Source organism: Anguilla anguilla, chromosome 4 (assembly GCF_013347855.1).
Source record: "Anguilla anguilla isolate fAngAng1 chromosome 4, fAngAng1.pri, whole genome shotgun sequence".
NCBI classification, from domain to species: Eukaryota; Metazoa; Chordata; class Actinopteri; order Anguilliformes; family Anguillidae; genus Anguilla; species Anguilla anguilla.
In genome coordinates this window covers 6,388,103-6,413,422 of record NC_049204.1, presented here as the reverse complement: position 1 = coordinate 6,413,422, position 25,320 = coordinate 6,388,103, and the positions used below count along the sequence as shown (strand labels likewise).

Here is a 25,320-nt window from a genome sequence, read left to right as displayed (position 1 = left end):
TGGCCACTATATTTAACATGCTGCATTAGAAAGAAATTTTGCACGTGTATACCAAGTTTCATAATGATCGGACAAAGCATTCACGATTTACAGCTGCTTTAGTAACAATGGCCCTGCCCACAACAATTGTTTGGCAGGTTGCAGCCAGATTATTTTGAAAGGTCAACATTTTTGATAATTATTGAGGTTCAGTCACTCCAGAGATTCTTGCAAGACTAATTTGCAAAAGTAGGTTTTGTCAAAATTCTAAATGGCAGAAAATCAAAATGGTTGCCAGTGTCAAGGCAAAGTTGTTCATCTGAGGGAGCAGGATCTATTTATGTAAATTATATGACTCCACATGAATCATAGCCAAAGATGCACTCTTTGAAAACCAGCATTTTTGATATAGTGCCCCCTAATGGTCGACTGATCCCTGAGAGTCATCCATTGTTAAGCCTGTCAGATGGCTGCTGAAAAGCTGATTGGCTAATGTTGGCCATGTTTTTTTAAGATATCAAACCGAAAAAATAAAATCACAATGAAAACAATAGGGTTCCAGCAGCTTTTCTGCTTGGACACCTAATCATTCTGGAATAATTCAAAAGGACAGGTTCTGCTTTGTGAATGCACAGTTAATTTAATTTTTTTTTTTAATATGATAATATGCTACATTTGAGGAGTGAGGGATGAGGTTGAGAAGGGAGACGGTGGGTGAGGGCGATAGACTGGGTGGGGGGGGGGGGATTGGGGAGCTGTGCGAATGAGAGATCCAGGGGGGAAGCAGTGTTCTGGATTGTTCCATGAAGATAAAAGGACGAGGAGCCACCGGAAATCTGCTCGAGGGCTGCGGACTCCCTCAGCCAGTCCAGCGCGTGCGTGTGGAGAGGAAGCGGGCCCCAGATCACCAAAGAGCCGGTCCCCCTTCCTCCCTGTACCGGCCCTCATCGCCGGGGCGGAGGTCAGCAGCGGAACCGTAAGCACAGAGGTGGTCTGAGCCCATCGTTTTGGAAGCACAGGGGTGTGAAGAACTGCTGTTGAGTCTTCCCCATCAGGTACTTCACCAGCTTATATAAATTGCTTAAAAACACGCCAGGCTTCTTACAATACTATTCTCACTGGCCAACACTTGGTTTTCGAGCAAAGTTTTCTTCCGCGCGATCATCTCCGTGAGTGCTCTTGGGCCCACCGACGGTTTAAATGTGTGCCGATCTCGGTTATTCCTTCTCAGCAGTGCGTCTGAACTGACCCGCCACTCAAATCAAGAAGGGGGGGCCTGGACGGTGGAAACGGGTGGAAGGTGGAAAGGGACCTCGACAGCCATGGCGACCGAAGCTCCGCGCTCCCACTACGCTTCACGGGCCTCGGCGACGATCGACGGCGATCGCCGGTGATCGACGGTTCCTCCTCGGCCGGCCACGCGGACCTCGCGTTCGAGCGTGTCCCTGCGCCCGTGTGTTCGGGGGGGGGGGGGGGGGGGGGGGGGGGTATGTGTTATCTCACGGACGGGGTGTGCGTGAGCATTATCTATCCTGGCGGCAGGGCGGGCGGACGCGCGGGCACGGGCACATCTGCCCAGCTAATGAGCAGAGCTGGGGCCGTCGATCTCCGCGCAGGATGTCAAACATTCCAGGCCGGATCTGGCTACGGTTATTGCCCTACACGTCCAGGTGGCTAATGCATTAAAAATCGTTCGGCTCTATCTTTCCAAACCCGTCGCCACACACTGTCCGGAGCAACAGATGAATACACCTCCGTGGTGTGCTACGCTACCCCTGCCCCCCCCCCCATCCCTGCCCCCCCCCCCCCCTTCACTTCCTCCCTTCCCTATACCTCTACCTCATCCTTCCATCCTCTCTCTCTCTCACTCTCAATCAATCAATCTTTACGACACCCGGTTGCTTCGCCCTAATGTTTCCGGACTTGACTGTATCCCCGTTCAAAAATTCTTAATTAAGCCCGTTCTGTCTGTTTACAGTTGGGTCAATTACAATATGACAGGGCTAATAAAATATCTGGAAAAAAAAGAGGAAAATAACAGCTTAGAAAGGAGACTGAGGGAAAGACACTACACCCCCACACAACCGTTCATATACCTGAATTTGCCCTTCAGCCTGCTCCTTTGCTTTGGCCTAGTAGGACAGGGGTGGGGTTGTTTGTGTTCTATATTGCATCTTTAGCTCTACGTGTTGGTTTCCAATGTGTTTAATTTCGGGTGTTTGCTTGCTTGGGAAAGAAGTGGTTGATCTCCTTGAGTCTTTGAAGAAAAACAAGATATGATGAGCACAGAGAGAGAGAGAGGAAGACTGAGAGTGGCAGCTTGGGTTTTCGGTCCATCTGTATGTGTGAGAGGTCAAAGGTCACAACAGAGACAAATTAGAGACCTTTTCTTGGAATGGCTGGCAATCAGGAACCCGACCCAGGCAGAGAGAGCAGTGCTAAAAAAACAAAACATTTTTTATTTTAATTTAAGAGAACATTTTAAAATACAGCCTCCTCACAGAGGACTAGAGGATGTATGCTGATAAGTGACAGGGAACAGGGAAGCTATGCCGGGAAGTATTGTAGTTATGGACATGTGACCAGAGGGATCGGAGTTCAAGTCCCAGGCATCACACGTTTTCCATCTGTGATGCTCTTTTGAAGTAGAAAATAGCAACTGCTGCAGGTTTAGTACCGCTAGACCATAGGCTCGATTATTCAGTCGGTCTACATCACATTAATCTTTAACATAATCATTTCAGCGCTGAACGCCGTCGGCCAGCGAAATGGATTTGTATCGCGTGTGAAACGCGTATCGCACACCGTCGCCTTTTAAAACAAATCCAAGAGGAGGTTTTATCGCTCGTCGTCAAACGCAGACGCCGTGCTCGCCGTGCGCCGTGCCGCCGTTTTCGGAGTCTTCGTTCCGTAACAGGCGAGGGTCGCGCCGGCGAACCTGGCGGCTACGTGGGAGCGTAACCTCTGACCAGGCCGGCTATCCCGTTGCGCAAAGACGGCCGTGTGCAGGGGCGCTAATCTTATCACGGGCTCCAGGGGGGTTACATCACCGTCAACGCATCCCACCACGGAGGCGTCTTCTGTTACAAAAAAGTGTGTGTGCGCGCGTGTATGCATGTGAGTGTGCGTATGACTGTGTGTGTGTGCGTGTGTGTGCGCTTATGCATGTGTGTGTGTGTATGTATGAGTGTGTGTGTGTGTGTACGCACTTGTATGCATGTGAGTGTGCATATGAATGTGTGTGTGTGTGTGTGTGTATGAGTGTGCATGTGCATGTGTGTGTGTGTGTGTGCGCGTATGAGCGTGTATGAGTGTGCATGTGCAAGTCAATGTCTCACATTCTAACAGTATGTCAGCACAGCAGATGCGTTTGGGCAATGCGGAGCTGGACACATGACAGGCTTTTAAATCTGTAGTGTCTCCAGCCGCACAGCACAGGGCGCCTCAGTACCCACAGCCACAGAAACCCAGATCCCGACCTGACGACCAGCCAAATCTGAGCGCGAGGTACAGTCTGCGGGCCACTGGGAGCAGGATTCGGACTGAAGCGATTAAATCCTGACCGGACAAGTGTGTGTGTGTGTGTGTGTGAACGGCCTTTTCACTCTTTACGCGGTTACACCGATCGCACGGGCATTTGTGTTCGCCGCAACGACTAATTGATTTCGCTTCCTGAGGACCCTTTTCACGGGCAAGGCTACGAAAAGCACATCCCGACTCGGGCAAAGGGAGAGAGAGAGGAAGGCAGCGATGAGTCGATGGGCTCTTGTGTCGGCGCCGCAGGTCAACAAGCGCGTTTAGCAGCGGTCCGGGGACGCTAACAAGAGGAGAGGCCTGGAGTGGGTCAGGAGTATGCCTCTGCTGAAGAGCCCTCAAAAAAACCCACAATCATCTCCTGACACCTCTTAACCCCCCCGGCCACTCGGAAGAACACCCTCCACTCCGCTCTGGGAGAGAGCCGACTCCAGCTCCTCAGCCGACTCCAGCTCCTCAGCCGACTCCAGCTCCTCAGCCGACTCCGCTCTGAGAGGGAGCCGACTCCAGCTCCTGCCCTGCGACGCCAGCCAGGCTACAGCTAACCGAGGACACAAGCACACACTGAAACATTCAGCGTTAAATCGACACTTCGCAGAGTACCTACGGGCACAGTTGGACTCGTGTGCACTCTGTTGAGAGTCGAATTAACATTGCGCCTTTTACTGTGTGGCTGTGAGCTAAGAAAGCAGGGCTACTCTAACAAAGGAAGCTTCGTTTAGCATGGAGGCTAGGTTTCTGCGTACACCAGCCAAGCACGCACAAAGCAAACCTACAGTAAAAGAGCATTTACCCTGCTCAGATTCCACCCTCCTCACACACGTCTCCTTCACCGCCATTTTCTCACCCCTCATCACCACGGCGATGCAGTTTTAGCAGGAACTTGCTTGTGGACGCAGGGGTAAGAAAAAGAGGGATTGTGGGAGTGGAGATGGTAAAGAGAGAGAGAGAATGAGAGAGGAAACAGAGGGAGGAGAGAGGTGACCAAGGCCGATTCTGTCGCTGGCCGAATCCGAAGGGGAACCAAGGTGAAACGCGGTGCCAGCGCTGTCACCTGCTAGTGTAAGTGGGGTCAGTAGGTTAGGGTCAGAGGTGAGGGGTGAAAGGTCACAGGGCAGTGGTCTTGTTAAAATACCTCTTAGCTTCCTGGAGGGATGTTACGTAATGGCTATGGGAATTGTACGGGGAGGGGGGGCGGGGATGGTCATAATGTTTATGGTCTGTCTCAGAACGGATGTATTTTATTTCTTTTTCAGTAGCATTCTGGGGTTTCCACGGGGGTCAGGGTTAATGCTGGTATATTTCAGGTTTTTTTTAAACCCTCGCACCGCACGACCCGTAAGATTCTTTCCCGTCCCCTGCAAACCCCCCCCCCCACCCCCCCCAGTTGCTTACGACTCCCCAAACAAAAGCAACGATTAAACAACGGCCGACGTTAACGTTCGAGGAGTGATTAAGCCTTATTTAGACCGCCAGCCACTTCGCCTCTCTCCTCCTCCTCCTCCTCCTCCTCCTCCTCCTCCCGCTCCACTCTTCCGTGGCTCTCCCTCCATTCCCACAAACTGCGATCAATCGTTCACCATCTTCCCCTCTCCATCGCTGCGGCCGTGTTCCCCGCGCATCCCTAACCTCCTCCCTCCCCTCCCCTCCCCTCCCTCTCTCCCTCCCTCCCTCCACCCTTCCCTTCCCTTCCCTTCCTTCAGTGCTCTAACCCCGCTTCGGGTCCCTTTATCAGTCCGGTGCCGTTAAATTAATAAATTGATATTGACGAGCCATCAGCTAGGGGGGATAAATTATTCGGGAGCAGAAGGCCCGGGACCACGTGAGCCCGGACGCCCGGGATCTCCGTAATTACTCCCCAGGAGAGAGGGAGGTGCCGCATTGTCCGGCCCTCCCTCCCTCTCGTATATTCACACCGTCGGCCGCACACGTCCGCCAGTACAGGGGATCACACCCGATACCGTGTGGCTGCCGTGCGGGGTTAAAACTGTGCTGCTGCTACTGCTGCAACACTGGTTAATAATTACAATGATAAATGTTTTATTAGAATTATTATTAATACTACTACTGCTACTACTACTACTACTGCTACTACTAATAATAATAATAATAATAATAATGCTTATCGTTATTATTATTATATTATTGTTATTATTGAGCACATGAGCCAGTGTGCATGGATATGGGCGTGTTAAGCACGAAGAACACAGCAGGACTAAAAGTCATGTCAGGCAGACTGCATTATTTAGGTTTACCTTGATTTCTCTCGCCCAGATAGCACGATGGATTTCTCCCCGCGCAGTGAAATATAGATGGGTGTTCTAGTTCTGTCCTTTTAATATTTTCGCGATATTTAATATTTTTCCACACGCTGCTAAAATGCGCAGAACTGTGTTACGCTGTGTTATGATGTTATGCTAATGCGGCGTTCGGTAGTTTGCTTAACGCTGCAGACGAAGGAAGAAGGGATGCAAATGAGAGTGCCAATCGGGGAAAGTGCGCTCTCTCTCCCCGCCCTCCGGCCACCGCTGACCTCTCGACCCTGGCCGTGGCCTACAGGTCAAGGGTCACCATCTGGGGTCAACAGGGATCACTCCGGGCACTGGCCAGAGAGCTGCGTCGCCATGGCAACCCCACTGTCCTGAGAGAGAGAGAGGAGAGAGGGCACTGGACCCCACACCAGCATCTCTCTCTCTCTCTTTCTCTATCCTACTACATCTGCATGATGTCAATACAGCCTGAGCTGCCCCTTCTGGAGCACTTGGGGATCAACACCCTCATTTTGATTGGACGAGAACAAAACAGGAAGGTATTATATCACTATATGTATTATAAAGCATGTATATTTCTCACATCATTTCATCCTTTTGACAATAAACCTAAATAACAAGTCATATATATCTGAAACATACGGCGCCAAGCCCATGATGCTGGGTCCTGCTTCTCTGTCTCTGTACACATTGATGGTGGACCTGAGAAATGCATGTATTTCAGCCTTCCAAGAAAATTGTCGCTTTCATTGTGTTTTTGCTATGATTGATATGCTGACAGGTAAAGTAATGCCAATGTCTGTATACTTACATTCTAAACTACAGCATTGATGATGGTCAAGAGACTATATGCACATGCTATTCATCACCCATTTTGTGCTTTTATCACAAACAGACACCTTTTTATAATTCCGACATTGTTTTCAGCAAGGTTTACAACGATCAAAGATCTAGCACAATAGGCCATGAGTCATGATTTAACATTACTCTGTAAAACAAAATTAAATTTCAGATTATTAAGAAAAGTTAGGCATGCGGCTAAATATAAATAACTAGGTGGCCTGTAAATGCACAAATTCAGTCAACTAGTTCACAAGTGGGCTGCAGCCATCTTGTTTACTTGCTCATGAAATATGTGAAGAGAAGTTTTTCAGCACATATAATAATAATAATAATAATAATAATAATAATAATAATAACAACAGATTGTGTTTACATAGCGCTTCTCAGCTCATGATCGCCTAGCGCTTCCGAATGAAGGGGAGAAAATTTTTCCCACCACAAGCACGCTGCACCCACCCCACCTGGGTGATGCACGGCAGCCATTTTGTGCCAGAACCCTCTCCACACTCTAGCATAGGTGGAGAGGGAGGAGATTATTGAGCCAGTTAAACTGGGGGACGATTAGGCTGCCAGCATGAGAAAGCCAGTTTCGGGAATTTTGCCAGGACACCGGGGGGAAACCCCCCGCTCTTCGCCATAAGTGCCCTTTAATCTTTAATTTTAATTAAAAAACAAATGAACTCTTTGTTCCCTTCATCTTGCGCATTTTGAGGCATTTTACCCCCTTTTGAGGTGCTTTTCATTATTGTGACTCCGCCGATTTCTCTAGCTCTCGTGGTGCTTGCTTATAATGTGAAGTGCACTTCTGAAAGTCTCTTTAGCTAAAAGAATCTGCTCAGTGACTAAATTGTAACGAGCACAATCTGAGGCGGAACCTTGGTTTAGAGTTTCATCAAAAAAGACGTTTATAAAGCACAATGACCTAAACAACCGAAATTCAGAATACAATTCAACAAACAGAAAAACTAGTATAGTCAACCTCACACCCATATGATTTTGCTTGAAACCCAATATAATTGACATACATTAGCAACAGCACAAAAATATGTAATTAAATCATGATGAACAGATGTCCACTTTTTTTGTAATCTATTCTGTAACTCAAATGTTGCTACATTCAGCAAGACAGGAATGAAATGGTAATCGAGGGTCCACACTTCAGTTTGTCTAAAACATATTTCCACACAATTTGTAAATAGCAGTAAATATTAATATTAACATTAAATATTAATAATTTTCCAAAAAGAATGTAGATGTTTGAAGACCTAATCACTTTAGTTGATTAGGTGCATTTGAGAAGTATCATCAATCGAATAAATTAAAGAACATAACACTCATGGTCTTAATATTACAAGACAAAGGTAAGTTTAGTGATCAAATAATCATTCCCTACAAATAATTTCTTGGGACGATTTCATGCATCTTGCCCTCACTCTTTCCTACCCAGTCAATCATATTTTGACAGCGTCTGATGTATCTGAGGCAAATGGACTCAGACATGAGGAAGCACCTCATCTGAGGTTTGACTGAGATAAGCCAAGGGGAAACAAGGCTTCATATAACCTGTTTACCAAGAGTGCTTTTATCAGACTGCTACTGGTTGTATAACTCACACTCGGGTAAAGATAAATAAATCTACACTCTCAACATATTCAATAATATCAGTACTGTTGAATGCACATACAGTGTGTATGTAGAGAGAATATGGACTAGTTGGTATCGTACTGAATTGAATTCTGTTTTTTTCATCGATCCGTTTTTCATCTTTTATGCGTGTCTTGCGCCATCTGGCGGTTGGTCAGAATACTAACCTTAACCAGAAGCACTGCAGCGCTGTTGTTCCGCCTGGCCTCCGTTGCCGTCTTCCCGCAGAAGAAAAAAAAATCACTCACGGACTGCCTATCTCTCCCGGGAGCACCGGTCGATGCCTCGTTTCACCATATGTCTGAGCCCAGCTGCCAATCAACAGGTCAACGCGACCCCGGGGAGGCAAAGGCGGAATGGGGGAAGAGATCAAACAGTGCACCACTGGGTTGACAGATGCAGATGAAAAGAAAGGATTTAAAACATTACTACAGAGATGGAAATGGGGGGATTGGTAACGGTGCACTCCCAGGCAAATTATTGCTTGGAGTAATGTGTAGAATAGCGCATGATGATCGATTCACTATTATGGGTCCTTTGACGGTGCTGCAGTGGCCTTTGTCCCCCAAAACTCGCGCTATTCTACAACGGGGGGTTCCTTCCTTTGTAGAAATGATGTCATTGTACAAGTTCACTTCCTCCACAGATCTGCCCTCAGATGTTTATGAAGGTAAACAGTAGGCCTACCTTGTGTTTATTGCACTTCACGTTTTTCTGTCGTGCCTGGTTCCATACGGCTAGCGTCTGGACGCCACCTAAATTATTAAAACGTGCGCAAGCGTGCAACCTTTGGAGTAGGCTAGCTTTCTTTTGGCCCTCGTTGTAATCAGAACATTTAAAGTAAAAATATTTTTAAAGTACACTTTCTCAATATTTGTTTTTAGGTTTATAGTTATACAATCATTAAGTCGTTGAAAATGAATGAAAATTAACGCACATTATGTAAATTTAGACCCAAACTTTGTCTAAACTGGACATTTTAACTTGTCAAGTAATACTTTTTTGTTCATTATTAGCGAACTCTTTTGAAAAGATACCTCGGGGTTAAGGGAGAAAACATAGGGGGAGAAAACATGCTGGTATTTCAATAAGGGACTGTATTCTGTTTTCTAATGTGGACGTAAATATGGAACACACTAGGCGCTGGGCCTTTTAGACTGGCTTTAAGCCGGAGGGCGCGTTAGCGTTAGGGGTATTCTCACTGGCGTACTGAAACAGAATATGTTTACTGTGGTCATGGTCACAACAGCAGTCTGAAAGTGAAAGCATATTGACCTTGGTAACATGCAACTGGATATCGTACAGACCGGTTTGGTGAGGTCAAGGCTGTGGGAATTCTTTCTACAGGTAGCGTCATTGATTCTTAAATTACACGCTTGTCCATATATTCGCAAGCTAGTTTGCAGGGCTGTCTTACTGCTAGCGTGCTAGTTCGGAAATTTGTTAGGCCCGTAGCTGTGAATTCTGGTAGTCAAATTGTCACAATTAACCTTTTTAACGACTTGTTTGTGCAAGCAAATGTTAATTCGTTTGCCTTACCTATCCTCAGTGCAGAGACACTGTCGAGTAGTTTGCATTCCTATAGGGAAAATGCAACGCAGTATCTAAATGCAACATTCTGCTCTGCCTGTCAGCCACCATTTTGTCTTGGCTCATCTCAGGTACTTTCAAAATGTATGCAAAAATAAAACAGCGGTACAGAGGTGTGGAATCCACTTAGGAAATAAATCATTGATTGTTGTAGATGGACGGTGACATAAAGTGGTGGGTAACTTTAGTTGCATTATTTAAACGCTGTTCTACTTAATTTCTTGTTTTCGTCGTAGGCCTACTGGCCTATGCCTACTGCTCGATTTGATATTTAGACAATGTTTGGCATCGCCAAGGTCTTGATTTCAGTTTTATGATTCATCTTCATTTTGATATTGATTGTTAGCATGAAAAGTATCTTTCTGCGATTACAATTTAAAAATCCATTTCACCTCCAGTGCTCTGTGGTCTTTGTTTACATCTGTTCACACACTAAACAAAGATATTTGACTCCTAATTCATCTCAGTCTCGACCTCCACGGGGGGATATCGGATTCTGCTGCTTACTTAGAATGATGGTAGTCACAGAAGGATGCAACGCTGTTTCCAAGACAAATGCCCAAGATACCCACTTTGTAGATAATGTGGGTTAGCAAACAGTGAAAGCAACTCCAGCTAAATTGCTGTTGCAAAACTGACCTTCCTTGATGCTGGCCAGCTGCTCGAGATAGTTCTCACGATCAGAATGTGAACAGACAGCATTAGTGCATGCCAGATGATGATGATGAAACCTTATTGTAATCTCTGCATCTGTGGCACTTCGCCCCCTGGTGGTGAACATAATCATGTCAGGTAGGGAAAAGAGAAGACGAGGCTGCAGTGTAACTTTCAAAACAAGGGTCAAAGGTCAAACCCAGAGACTTTTTTTTTTTTTCTTTTTTTTTTTTGTAGGCAAGACAATGTACGTCAGTTTATCGGGGGCGAATCCTATACGTTAAACGTGTTTGTGATGTGAAGAGTGGGTGGGGAAGGAGCAGAGATGGCTCCCTCTCCTATTTGAATGCTCGTAGTGTGTTTCCCAAATTCTGGAACACCTTCGCCGGAACTCTGCTTTTTCCAAATTCTGTCATCTTTGTTTCCCTACTTGGCTTCCTCTGCTTGGCATCCCAAGGTAACAATGAAAGGAAGGACAAGAGGAGACGATGAAAGGAGAACAGAAGGATCTCCAAACGAACTGTCAGTGAAATCAGGAGAGGACTGCATGAGGAAACGAATGTCCGTCATTGACAATTTCAGGCAAAAATGTCCATATTTGTGTTTTTTTAATGACAACCTGTTGTAAGTCAAGAAGGCTTTTTTTGCTTTTTAAATTCTTATTTAATTAATGAATTCATATTTTTTTCTCTCTCTTTTTTTGCAAAAGAATGTGTTCTGACGAGACTGCATTTTGTTGTTTCCAGGCATTCTCGCTGATTTAAAAACCCGAGAGAAGAGGCTCGATGTGTAAGTCCAGATGCGAGAGATTTTACTAAAGTTTACTCCTTGTTTTGTTTTGCTTTGTTCTGTAATTACTTCACTCAAACATGCACTTAATTTTAACGCTTGTTTGACCTACGTGATTCCTGCCAGCCACAGTGGCCACTCCTTGCCCTGTGTCTCAGTGCTCTGAACATGTAGATGGCTTTATATGTAGGCCATGTCTCTGAAGCACATATATTGCCCTACAGGTGATAATTACTGAAGCGGGTTCTGTGACTGGAGGGAGCCCTGCCGTTTAATAGGGAATCTGTTCACAGCAACACAAGATGGCCGAGTTAAGACAGAGCCTATTTTACAGCGTCAATAAATAAGAGTCTGTTTACCGTGGTGAACCTGGACAATGATGGTGATTAAGCTCATGTTGGAATTTCACTTGACTTTCAGACCTGTAATGGTTCCCTGCATTAAAATGTATTAATCTGTCCCGCTAACACTTCCGAGCAAACCAATTCCCCCCGCGCGCCAATTGACCTGAAGTGAAGAGGGCTTCAGCTCCTCGGTAATGAAGGTTGCGATTAGCGGCACGTCATTAAAAGTGCGCAGTTTCGGCGACACTGAAACCGCCACGTGGTCTTGGATCAGCTCGCCTGAGAGAAAAAAAGATGCTAACTTGACAGCGCGCACCAACAGCGCGGTTGATTCGCACTGGAATGTTGAGCGCAACCGAATCAGGAACAGAATGCTTCGACCGTCTTCGCGGCTAGGCTAATCTTCTTAGCTCACTCTCTGCTAATCTTGGCCCTCTTTCCCTCTACCTATCCTATTAGAGTAAAAAAGATGAAGTACAAACCCTGACTTACCTCTTTCATCCGTTTCCTTGATTCTACTGTGCGGCGTGTCGTTCAGGTCTTAACACCCTGACCTGAATTCACGATACACTGAGACAAACTGGTCTGCGTTGTTGAAAGATAATCCTCCTGATTGTTACCTGATGTGGGCTAGTAATTTATTGAAATGTGGTTATAAATGATGAACATTCAATACATTTTTTTGTAACCTTTAAATATGTTTAAATACGTTTTGAAGCAATAATGGTAAATATTTAACATAATTAAAATATAAGTAATTCTGTAAATATGTAATTTCCTGCCATGTACTGTATCATCATATTAGGCTGTTAGGCAAGGAGGGGGTTTCCCAGGTGTTGTGCTATTGATGTTATATCTTTTCTTGATGTACATAAAAATGAAATGGAAATAAGTATTTAATTGGATTAGGATTAGATTAACTGTAGAAACCCTGGAATATGAATCTGAAACCACACTTTCTATGGTGAATTAGTGTCACAAAGAAAATCAATCTACCCCCCACCCCCCTCCCCTCAGTTTTTAAGATGTGTCCAGTAATTTCTGTCCAGAAAAATATTGTCTCCTTCATAAAACTGGTTTTGGATATTTATTACTTGGCAGAAGCTTGGATACACAACCAAGATTGTGGTCTTCATTACCACAAAGTCTAAAAGAAATTACTGCAGTATCCCTCAAACATGAGGAACAGGGCCATTTATTTACACAAATAAATTACCCAGCTGCAAAAGCGCAATGGCAATATTAGATTACTAAAATGTCATATTTATGTAGAAATAATATTTTCATGGAACGATGTAGCTTTCGCCCATTCATACAATTTCAAAAATCCCACAAATACAATATTTGTAATCAGACACAAAACCCTGCATAGATGTTCACTCTGGACATGTGAACATAGTGTTTTCAGTAAGTAATAAGAAATGGTAACACATTTTAAAAACACATATTCATATATATTATATTTATATCTTTTTTTAATTTAAGAATATTACCTTCAGGCTTACAGAAATTCATATTGTGTACTCATGAAGAATTGAATTAAGTATGTGTAGTTATGAAGGACTGGTGTGTGTGCATACGTGTGTGTGTTTATGTGCGTGTGTGTGTGTGCATATGTGTGTGTGTGTTGGGGACTTGTTCCCTGTTTCTTGCCAGCGTACAGCATATGCATTGGAATTAAACCCCTAAAGCTGGCAAATGGAAGAGGATTTACTACAGTGTGCCATTTTCTAGGACTTAAACAAATTAGTCATCCAAATTAGTTTTTTTTTTTTTTACTGAACCAATGGACAGATTTGTCTGATTGGGTGTTTAAATTCTAATTAGATGGATTGGTCATTGCACAAATAGGGGGAAATTTTTCTTATTTGCTGTTGCAGTGTTATGCCATTGTGTATTTTGAATGAATACAACATCTGTCTAAAATACGAACAAAGAAGTTTTCCTTTTTTAATTAACTAATGACTAGAGCTCATTTAAATTTATTATAATTAGTCCTGTAGGGCAGATAATTTGCTAGATGATCTTGAGATCACCCTGGCTCACCAAATAAATTACTTGCATACTTAGTCCTTTTAAAAACCTTAAGATATTAAGTCTCCCTGAGGGTTTAATGTTAACTGATTATACAGACAATCGTCTTATGTTTTTAGGTTTGTCGTAGATTTATCAGCTTGTGGGATAAACTCCTCAAGGAAACATTCCCGACCCTCTAATTCCCCAAAGACGTCAGCTGTGCCAGAATCCTTGTTTCAATCCAAAAGTAAGAGGGAATTCCAAAAGTCTTCAAAGAAATATCTGCAACCGCTTCTTAGTAATACATTTTTGTGTTTCCTGGGTTCTCATTGGTTTTTAATATGGCCACAACTGTGTTAACAAGCTTGGCTGGAATTCGTTGTGACAAGTAACTGTGAAAAAAGATATTTTACAACGACCTATTTGAGCTGTTTCCGTTTTTGAATTCCTGCTCACTTAACTGAAGCAACCCTCCTTTCATTTGCTCCCTTGACTTTATTAGGAGCTTCAGCTTCTGCACAAACAAAATAGACAAAAAGGTAAACGAGTACTTAAATGAGTCATATGGATTTGCATCTAATTAAAAAGGGGGGCCTGGGACAGGCAGCAGAGGGACATAAGAGGCTTTAAAATTGGAGCATACCAGACTGTTAGATTTCTGAAATGAATTTCTCCCCCTTCTCCTGTTGCTATTTGGGATGTTGGTAATATAACCCCTAGGAATATAGGCCTTTTCTTCATTTGCACTCGTTGTACATCACTCTGGATAAGAGAATATGGCTAGCTAGTAAGTATATATAGTCTTTCCACCAGCCATTTTTGCCATGCAATAGTAACACACATTTGTCTATTTTTGCCATTCATTTGTTTGAATAAAAAATAATCAAATTTCCAACATTTATTGATTTTTATTTTCAACTGAAACCATTGAAAAGTTATCTCTGCATCTCTTTCCTTTCTTTTTCTCTCGCTTTTCCAGTCATTTTTCTTTTCCCCGTGTCTTCTTGTCCCATCTCTCTCTCTCTCTCTCTCTCTCTCTCTCTCTTTCTCTCTCTCTCTTTCTCTTTCTCTCTCTCTCTCTCTCTCTCTCTCTCTCTCTCTCTCTTTTTCTCTTTCTCTTTCTCTTTCTCTCTGCTGCTTCGACAGTGAGTGTTAGCCCCAGAACGAGTTAGCAGATTACGTTGTGTGATAAGCTTCCTATTTTTCGAGAAAACTACTGGGAGATTTCAGAGCTTATCTGTGGCCTTATCCCCAAAGCCAGCTTTGGACAGGCTGCTTTTAGTCTTTTGAGTGCTGAAGATTTGCCATCCCAGGATCTGATCCAGATTAGCTCTTAAACTGAGTTCTGGCAAATGGCTGTGTTCACTTTTAACACACTGCAGACTACTGACACATGGGCAGATAAGCACGACGGGCACATACGTGCACATCTTGTATACCTACGTGTGTGGCAGACGTGTTTTTGCATGAAAATGAGTGACTTCTCTGATAGGGGATATAACCAGAGCATTTTTTATCAGTGTATCAAATCCCTTCGCTTACTTAAAAAATATATATGTATAAATAAATAAATTTTAAAAAGTGTGGTAGAAGGGACGTCTAAAAACGTAAGCTCCTTGGCTCAAAATTAAATGGCGTCCTTCCTTAGTTGAGGTTCCCTGAGAAGGCAAAGCCATCTTAACTTGTTGCATTTCAGCTACAGGAAATGCAATACATTTAAGATTTTTTTTAAAGCATTCATTATTGATTACGATCTTAACATAATCTCTCAACCTTGAAGATTCAAACAGGAGATACTAAGTTTACATTCGGTGTCATGTAAGGCAACAACTTTTAACACTGATGCTCATACAGAAATTACCTCTGAGCTAAGTTAGTATACATATGATGTATACAGATATTTCTTGATATTTTCATGAACTGAAATGACCTCATATTTGATCAAACTGGTGCAGGTAATTGATCTAAACTATACAATGACATAGATTAACAGAATGAAATGAAATAGAAAATTTTTAAATTTTTATTAGTCATATTTTATAAAATATAAGTACAATTTTGTATTTTACAAGTTATTTACAGCATTATATTCAATAACATTAACATTACATATAGTACACAAGAGAAACAAACATCAACATGTGAAACATGAAACAACTGAAACTAAATCTTGTTCAAGATTTGGGACGCTTATTTCTGCCAGGATAACAGAAGCTAACACAGTACCTTTCAGTATTAACTTTTAGGAAAAATAACACAGCAGCATTATATAAATCTTTGGGATTGCAGTATCACTGTACAGTACTGCTGAAATATCACTGTGTCCAGTGCAGTGCATTCAAATGCAGCCCTTCTCCCAAGCCAACAGGAAGGAGCAAAGAGCAGAGAAATGTGCGTCAAGATAGTATAGCGGTAAAGGGCTTGTTCAGATAAGAGAGAGGTAGGGTGGGATGTGGGGGGCCGGTAGAGTGGCCCAGCTCCAGTACACCCCGGCTGGGACGCAGGAGAGGGGACGGTCCGGAGGGAGCCCCCATAGCGGGGTGTCCCGCGAGCGGGGGACGGGGTGGTAGACGGGGGGAGGCACGGGGCACTGGATCTGCCCCGCCGCTCGTCGAATCCTCCGGCGGGTGCGGCGACGGCGGTGGTAGTCCCCCCTGGAGAAGTCGGGCAGGTTGGCGGGGTGGACGGCCCAGAAGTGGCCCTTGCCGTTGTCGCTGCGGCCCGCCTTGACGAAGCACTCGTTCAGGGAGAGGTTGTGGCGCACGCTGTTCCTCCAGTTTTTATCCTGCAGGGGGCGCAAAATGGGACGGGTGAGCCTAGATCTGACAAACCCTCCAACTGCACCAGAACACACTGAGAATACTCTTAATACTCTCTAACTCTTAATGCGAGCAATAGTCAGATTTTATCACAAAAAAAAAGCCTGACAAAACTTCCAACTGTGCCACAACACTAAGAATACTGAGATCTTAATATGAGCAACAGCCAGATTTTATCACTAAAAAAGACCTGACAAAACCTTCTAACTGCACTAGAACACACTAAGAATACTGAGGTCTTGTGGAGTGTTTGTGACTTATTTCTTAATATGAGCAATAGCCAGATTTTATCGCAAAAAAAGACCTGACAAAACATCTTCAAACTGCGCCAGAACATACGGAAAAACAAGCTACAAGGCAAGAAACAAAACAATATGGTCGAATATATAGAATTAAAATAAATAGCCTAACCTAAGATCTTGGAGTGGATTGTTTGTGACTGATTTCTTCATACGAGCAATAGTCTAATTTTATCACTAAAAGCAGCAATCTTTTGGTGCGTGATGCAACCAATAAGAGATGCTAGCCAATATAGGAGAGCACATCTGCTCAATGCCCATTACTACATCCCTTTCTCCCATAGGGACAAGGCAAGCAGGGCATAATGCCATCTTCTCTATCTTCTCTCAGCTTAGGAGAGGTCAGGGTTACTGAGGCCGGACCATCAAATGAGAATAAGACTTCAGAAGTAAAAAGGATTAACGGCATTATGATGTCACACAAGATCTCTGCCTGTTTGTTCGTGTTTGTCAAACCATTTTTATAACTTTATAAAGGTCAGAAGTTGAGAAAGACAGACGTTTTAAGTGGACTTGGAGTTGCAAATTGTTATTGGAACAAATTGCGTTATCGGATCAAGGTGCATTTTAAATTTATTTTAACTATAACCAATCTCCTGAGAAGCCATTGTCATATGTTACCACCTTAAACCTCTCTGGTAAATCTCTTGTTTCCCCTGGCAAAGACCTCCTGTTGGTTCTTAGCAGTAAGCAGTTAGCCTTATGTCAACTGGATTACCCAAACCATTGCGTTACTCAACAGACATCCCAACAACAAGATCAGTCCTCCACCCCACACACACACACACACGGAGTGCAGCTACATCTGCCATTGTGCCTGAGAAGTCGCTTTAGTCATGGCCTTGAAATATGATGTAAAATGGCCATAACCTGGTTTGTCCGTTGCCTTGTTCCACCGAGTTTACTACGTGGCATAAAATACGTCCCTTCCTCTTTGAGCGGGCAGTTTTTCTTTGACGTCGCACCTTTGCCACCACAGCGGCGTTGTCGTCAGGGGCAATAACTTTGATTCAGGGGTACTCGTGTGATCTCCGGGATAAGCATCAGCCTTCTGGGACTGACTGAGACTGTCTGGCCAGTCTTAGGCCGTATTTCCTCTGTACTTCCTGGATTCGGGCTTGTTTGGCTTGTGTGCTAAAAAAATCAAGGTTTTCATATGGCATTTATCACAGCGTTATAATTATTTGGTAATTTTGTATAAAAGGTAGTCCTGAAATCAAGTACACCTGCTCAATGTAACCATTGCGATTAGTTCTGTTGAACAGATTTAACAACAATCTATTTTCGAAAGGCATGAAGTGAACAAAAATGAATCAAGTAATGTATTAAATCAGGGGTGCACAACTCCGGTCCTGGAGGGCCGATCTGTGTGCTGGTTTTTGTTCCAACTGGTTACAATTTCTTACAGCTCTATAAACTATGCTGCTTCACTCCTGTACTTGAGCACAGTGAAATTTTGGATAAACTGGCAGACTGCGACTGTAGCTGGTGCTTATACACATGTCAGATCAAGATATGATTGGGCCAATTCAATAAATGTTGGCAAATGTTGTCACAAAATCCTGAAATGGATTGGCCCTTGTTGTGCACCCCTGTATTAAATCCTAGTCAATTATCTAGCCTCTTACTGGTTGGAGATCACGTTTGCTGAAGATGAGAAATTTAAGCAATTTCAAAAGTAATATCTCAAATATGTATTTTTTATAACATAAATTATACTATAAGATATGTAATATAAGGATATACGTACATATACAAGTGGATAACAGCATGTGGAAAATTAGTTCTTATTTCAGAATTTAATTGCTGAATTTCAGGATTTAATGTTGTACAGCACATTGGTTGAAAAAACATGGAACCGATGTTTAATCTAACAACTCCACTCTGGTGCTCCTGGCTCCCTGTCTTCCTTTCAAATGCACTCGCACTTTTTAAAAAGGGTTTTTTTTAATTTTAAACCCCTTTTCCACTTCTAGGTCCTTCTGCGGATTTGCACGTACCTTACTCTTGAAGTACGGGTAGTGGTCCATGATCCACTGGTAGATGTCACACAGCAACAGCTTCTTCTCTCCGGAGGCCAAGATGGCCATTGATATGAGGGCGATGTAGGACTGGTTCGGCTTGTCCTGGGGGTCATCGGAACCGACGCTCCCCTGTCCTCCTTCCTCGTTTCCCTCGTTCCTCTCTTCCGATCCCTCGGCTCCTTTCTCCAGGCTCCCCCGGCTCCCCAGCCCCAGGCTGAAGCCCTCTTTTGGGCTCCCCGGGCCCGGCTCGCCGTTTACGCCACGGGGCGGCCGTGCGTCCGCTGCGTGGGCCCGTGCCTCGGGCTGCCCTCCGGGACCGTCCCGCCCCTTGTTGAACAGCAGGTAGTCGATGGTGAAGCGCATTCCCAGACGCTCCCGTCCACCGCTGCCGCCCGCGCTCTCCGTTGTCCCGGCTGATTTTTCCATCTCTGGTGCCAAACGGCTCAGCGCACACACACACAAGCGTCTATCTGCAAGTCGACACGGCTCTTACCTGTCCTACGCTGTGGAACAACAACAACAACAGCTACTTTCAGGTTAGTTGTTACTTAAAAATGTGATGTTGTTTTTCCACTGATAATGGCTCTTCCCTTCACAGGGTATTGCAAGTCAGAGCAGGACCCCGTATTGTGTCTTGCCGGCGTTCCAAGGATGAACATCGGTCTAAAAGTGGCCCCGTGCTATTATAGGCGGTCAGAACATGTCAGGGTTCATCTCCATCCCTCCCCCCCCCCCCCGATTGCGCAAAACTGACCGGAAATGCACGTCACGGACCTGACGTTCTTCTTTTAACGCGCAGCCTCATCTGTTGGTTCTGCAGGCGCAGACGTTTCCCATGAGCCTCAGCGGTTGCACCTGTGCTTCTCTGTGTCCTTTACACTCTTCGGAAAGTTGCCTCTATTTAAATGTCCCCAAATGCACCCCTCTCGAAGAAGGACAGTTGGAGGGACCCTGGGAGTTTGGGGGGGGGGGGGGGGCTTGTGCCATCTTGGAGAGGAAGATTAATAGAACCACCAGCAAAGCTCAGTAATTATGAAAGATTACACACTGAGATTTAGCAGGACACTGTGTTTATAGGATAACGGCTCCAAGAAGCTTCCGGACCCTTTTATCCCTCTTAAGTGACTTGTGGGCAACGGATGAATGGGTAGGAGGAGGTAGGAAAGCACTTCAAGCATCGATGCCATGGTAGCGAATGCAGGAGCACAAAGACTGTACTTAGAATGGGCAGTATTTGAACTGCATGTATTTGAAATGCATTTGAAATACTTGGAATAGGCAGCGCTTCAAATGCACGTCTTTGAAATACATTTGAAATACTTGGAATGGGCAGTGCTTCAAATGCATGTATTTGAAATGCATTTGAATATGCATTTGCATGTATGCATTTTATTTTATGCGTGGTTTATGCCTCTGCCCCCTGCAAAGCAACCTACTTCGCCACCATTTTGATTGTTGCTTGCGGATACATTTTTGGAAAGGCATTTTTAAATTTTCAAACAAAAAATATATTTGAGAGTATTTTTGTAAAAACCCTGACTATACATACATTATCGAATTGCTTTGTAATGACCGATGTGTAGTAATGTGACAGGGGTTTTTTTTGCTTTGTATCTCTCAGGCTTGTAGTTTATGTTGTTGCTGCAAATGTTTATGTCATGTGCATTTCCCTGTAAATCCATCAAAATGACTGTTCCATACTCATACCACTGTGAAATATGAGTTGCATTGCATCTTATGTCATGATTGCATATCCCTCCTGTACGAATTTAGTAAGCTGACCAGAGAACACATTCAGAAAAAAACAGGCTCTGTTTTTAGGCATTTTTAATCCCTTGGTATTTGACCTTGGGGTGAATATCAGCATATGCCCTCCTCTGAAACTAATGATATCAGCCACAGCGCGATTTCACTCCACAGTTTACCATATAAGCTGGTCAAAGTAAGATGCTGAGTTGGAGGACTTTTAAAGTGCACGTAGACTGTTGTTACCTGATTGACCATACGGGGTTGCTGTTGTGCAGTAAGACACTGGTTCCTGCCAATTAAATTCCTCCCTTTCTGAGCAAGACCATGGGCAGGACCATCTTATAGGTTCACCAGCCACAATCAGCACTGGCAAAATCCAGATTTGATACCAGACTATGCGCCCAGGCTCATTGGCACATGTGAAAAGCGTTTTTGTCAATAAGATGAACTTGACAGTACAATCCAATTATGCTTTTAACACAGAAGGATAAACAAGGATTTGTAAGTGTACATCGAAGTAAATATGTCCAGTTGGCTTTTCTCCCGGTGCACAAGATGGCGTCTCTTAACTTCCGGGCAATGCGTGGTGTGCATCACTGTTTCCTGTTGTAGTACTTGTGAGGATAATTACGGGAAGACCTAGATAGTAGTAGCGATCATGAGTGTTTTTAAGATTAAGGAGAAACGATTAATATATCAACGGCAAGAGAAGAAAACTTCTCTACATTGTTGTGTGCCTCGATGTGCTAATTCGTCGAGGTACAACTCGGAGATTAGCTTTCATCGGTTTCCAATCGATCCTGAAGTACGGGCTCAGTGGCTCATTAAGATCCGTAGAGACAACTTCAGTCCCACTCAAAACACGCGCCTCTGTAGTAGGCACTTCCATACAGGTGATTTCGTTGTGACGGCTGGGGGACAGAGAAGACTCAACAAAGGAGCTGTGCCTTCTCTGTTTGCCTGGAACGATTATAGCACACCCGCACCAAGGCTTAATGTTTGGGAACGCCTGCCGAGATGCCCTTCCCCGGACTTAGCAGCGTCTGACTCCGACTCCGAGATGGAAGTGCAAATAGCGCCTGATCACGATTACAGCGTACGGTATATAACCAAATACTGCATGACTAATCGAGCTCAATACAGGACTACCAAAGCCATACGTCAAGAAATGTGTGCCATTAGAGAAGACACTGTTCAAGAGTTAAAACCTGATTGCTTAAAGATATACATGTAAATATTTTCACATATTGGCTCACTGTTTTTTTCTGCAATTAGCCAGTATGTGTGTTTTATATTAAAAGTGTGATCATGCTGAGGTTTCTTCATAATGAAAGTTCTATAAATCTCAATATCCATCTTGTCTGAAATATTTTGGTCAAAAATATTTCCAATTCCTTATAAGAGGTTATGCAAAAGGTTTAAAGGTAGTGGTCAAATGTACTGGTTCCCTAACTGTTTCATGCCGGACTGTGAGAAGTGGTTGCCGATTGGTTAGTGTGATACATATGATTAAAACAAAAACTACTGTATATAATATACTTTTCAAAGACATTTACATAAGTCAAATTAAACACTGAATTGGTTATATACACTGTGGCAGGTGTACATGCTGTTGTCTTGTCATGATAAAAAAACTAAAAAAAAACAATACTATATATATATATATATACATATATATGTCAATTCTGGTAACAGGAAATGCTTTTGCACATTATCATTGGGCTCACAGGGTTTAGGAGACAGGATTACATTTCACACGTCATGTGGTTTTGAAAAACAAGAATGTGTTTGGGGGATTTTTCAGCACAACGAAACATTTCTACAAGCAGTTTCACGAGTGGTGGTGTGTAGCGCCCCCTTCTGTCCATGCAAGGGAGCATATTTTAACAAGTGCAGTCTGTCTTCTGTCATGTCTTACCAGCAGCAAAGCGTGATATTAGACAATGCCGCAGACATGTTCAACCCTTCTTATCTCAACAGAGGTATTATACTTGCATCATTTACTTTTTTTTTACGAAGTCAGCTCAGCCACAACACATTCCTCTACAACCAAACTAGCGAATGACTACATTAAATAGTTCTGTTTATTTTCTGAATTTATATTTATGATTGAATATAACCACCAAAAGACAGCAGCGTTAGTCATCTGCATTCGTATAGCAAGTTGTAAGGTCAAAAAGTTAATAGTTGTTTGGCAAATTTAGTAGAAACACGTATCCGACAAATAAATACAAGCGCATTCATACATTAACTGATTGTCTTCAGCACGACACTGGAATAAGTAAAACCCGAAATGGAGCTTTTAAACGCTCTATGTTGCATAGTCCCTATAGTAGTCTGGATCCAGTTTCATTGTCATTAGTTCTTGTGCAACCTCGGTGTCCTAAAGCCCCATTCGCGTTTGTTATATTTAAATACCAGAGACATTATTCTTATTAAAACTCACTGGAGTTGTGAAGTTATTTCTGCATGAGTGTGTTTTCTGGCTAATACAGACCCTGCATTTTAGGGTCTCGAAAATCGTGAAGTGAATTCAGTCAAGGATTGGATTGGGCATGGTTGTTGCGTTCTTCCGCGGTGCAGAGTATATGTCAAATCTAGGTACCTGTAATCCCGCTGCTCCGTTCAGATTCAAGGTTATCAGGCTCCGGAAACAAGCTCGCGGAGTTCACAGCAAACTGGGGGTGTTTCCGAGATGCTGTGGCCTACTTTTATAGCGGAAGCCTGTTTCGGATTGTTTTCTAAGCGGCACTGTCTTTTTAAAACCTCGTAATCACGCCCCTTCAGAACGCTTTCTGTGGTTTTGTGACGTAAGGTCGCACTGATTGGTACTGTTAGCCCCTGGACACGTGACCTGTCTGACTCTCATTGGAGAGGAACGGGCTTTCAGCTTAGGCTCTCGCGGGTATGCTGCATGAAGATGGCGGCCGAACTGGTGGAAGCGATGGCAAGTTGAGCTCCGTTCGCCCGGGTGCAAGGGACAGGAGAGGGGCTGCGGGCAGGGGCGTTACGGCGGGCTGTTATGAGAGACGAGAAGGGGTGGACCCTACACCGTCCGAATTTATTATAATAGTAAAAGATATGGAACCGGGTACTAAGAGCTGTCAGTGCGCCTAGGTTAGGCATATGGGAAATGAATGATGATAGCTTGCTAGCTAGCTAGCTGGCTAGCTAACCATAAATAAAAAAATCACAAGGAGTCGGCGCGAAACTGTTATAGTTAGCTAGTAATTATGAAGCTTGTTCTTGAACTTATATGTTACTTTTGCTAGCTGTATGTATTGTTATTGCTGTTGAGGATTGACGACACAATATGTTGGGCACTTTTAAGTGTTTTTGCTGGGAAACATAATCGTGTGCTCCGTCGTTCTAACACGCACTTGGCTAGGCAGCTAGTGTGAACAATATAGAGCGGCGGTCAGCATGAAACTGCGCGTGTGTGCGTCCTCAAACAGTGAGCAGGTCCAGGTTTTAGTGTGGTGGGCTGCTAAGGCTAGCTAACAATGTGAGCCTTGCCGGCGCAACCTGGAATATTCAGCTGTGTTGTACCATCGTTGGGGCTGCGGGGTAGATACTATATGTCCACTGGGATTACATCTATTAGCGATATGGATGGAAGAACAATGAGGGTGTCTGTGGTTAATGTTAGCTAATTAGCTTTCTGTATCTGCTGAGGTTTGGGCCATGTAATAGAGATTTATCAGAAACGGCCCGTCATGAGATGATGGTGTTGTAAATGACAGTTTTTTAAAACTATGAATTATTTATTTTTCACATTTATTATACTTTTAGTTGACATTCAATGAGTAAATTAGTTTGTCCACATTGTATTTAAGTGGAAAATATATGTTCACTCAATGTTGAAATGATTAAAACCCAATCTTAAACTTGATCTTAGCTTTCATTCATAGGTATTTGGCCTGTCTTGTAATGTATAACTGTATAAGTACAATTTTAAGGAATAATGCTTTTCACTCATGTGATTTATAACTATATAAATATGTTTTTAAGGAATCATACTTTTTCCTGGAGTAAGCACATTGCATCTTTAAAGCATGCAGTAACTTGTGGAGTTGTTTTTACACACTGTCTGTAGAACAAGTCATATTGGACAAAGTAGCACATTTATACCCAATAGCCCCATTGCAGTGAAGTGTGATAAAAAAAACTTCCTATGTCCTTCTTACATTTTTTTTAAACTCTGCTTTTCTCTTTCTTACCACCTTCCCCCCCACCCCACCCTTCACACCTGTTACGCTGCATACCCCCCCTTCCCCTTCTCCTTTCCCCGCCCAGAACATGGTGAAGAGTTTCCGAGTGTCTGACCTGCAGACGCTGCTGGCCTCCATGGGCCGCAGCAAGAGCGGGCTGAAGCAGGACCTGGTGGGGCGGGCCCTGCGGCTGGTCCAGACCGAGTACAGCCCCGAGCTGCTGAAGAACGTGCGCCAGCTCTACGAGTCCCGCTTTCCCAAGGCCTCGGGCTGGCTGGCCGCCCGCCGCCCGGAGGGGGGGGTCCCGCTGGCCTACGCCCGCAGCGCCTCCCCGGCCGCCGCCAACGCCAACGCCCTGGGCACCGACTACCTCAACGGCATCCCCAAGCCGTCCCCGACCCCCGCCGCCGAAGTCAAGCTGGTCAAGCTGCCCTTCTACCAAACCCTGGAGACGCTCATGCCCCCGACGGAGCTGAGTGAGTCGCCACGCGCCGCGCGGCTAGGGTCGCCGTGGCGACTGAACTGTATAGACCAGGGGTGTCTGATCTCATCCGA

General features: G+C 44.1%; 2 protein-coding genes and 1 long non-coding RNA gene across 3 annotated transcripts in view; 2 read left to right on the top strand and 1 right to left on the bottom strand.

The window, feature by feature from the left end:
* Positions 1–8,458: 8,458 nt before the first annotated feature.
* LOC118225099 lies at positions 8,459–12,815 on the top strand. The gene is made up of 4 exons (XR_004764767.1): positions 8,459–8,940; positions 10,972–11,036; positions 11,261–11,303; positions 11,528–12,815. It is a non-coding gene; the product is annotated as an uncharacterized LOC118225099 (long non-coding RNA).
* Positions 12,816–16,066: 3,251 nt separating this feature from the next.
* foxq2 (forkhead box Q2) lies at positions 16,067–19,317 on the bottom strand. Its single transcript, XM_035416015.1, has 2 exons — positions 18,782–19,317; positions 16,067–16,448 (listed from the first exon to the last, which is right to left on the bottom strand). Exons 1-2 carry the CDS (start codon positions 19,229–19,231, stop codon positions 16,089–16,091), a joined length of 810 nt encoding a protein of 269 aa, XP_035271906.1. The 5' UTR covers positions 19,232–19,317; the 3' UTR covers positions 16,067–16,088.
* Positions 19,318–23,368: 4,051 nt separating this feature from the next.
* pias4a (protein inhibitor of activated STAT, 4a) overlaps positions 23,369–25,320 on the top strand; it is a 6,391-nt gene continuing 4,439 nt past the window's right edge. The window contains exons 1-2 of the mRNA XM_035413285.1: positions 23,369–23,501; positions 24,851–25,258. Of these exons, the coding sequence (XP_035269176.1) occupies positions 23,469–23,501; positions 24,851–25,258 (441 nt within the window). The 5' untranslated portion in view covers positions 23,369–23,468. The remainder of the gene's footprint in view (positions 23,502–24,850; positions 25,259–25,320) is intronic.

What these genes read in the sequence shown, in the direction of transcription:
- foxq2 (XM_035416015.1), bottom strand. Translation starts at nt 19,231, where the DNA reads ATGGAAAAATCAGCCGGGACAACGGAGAGCGCGGGCGGCAGCGGTGGA. An exon ending in ACCCGTACTTCAAGAGTAAG is followed by an intron (nt 16,449 to 18,781) that starts GTACGTGCAAAT and finishes CGCCCCCTGCAG; the next exon opens with GATAAAAACTGGAGGAACAG.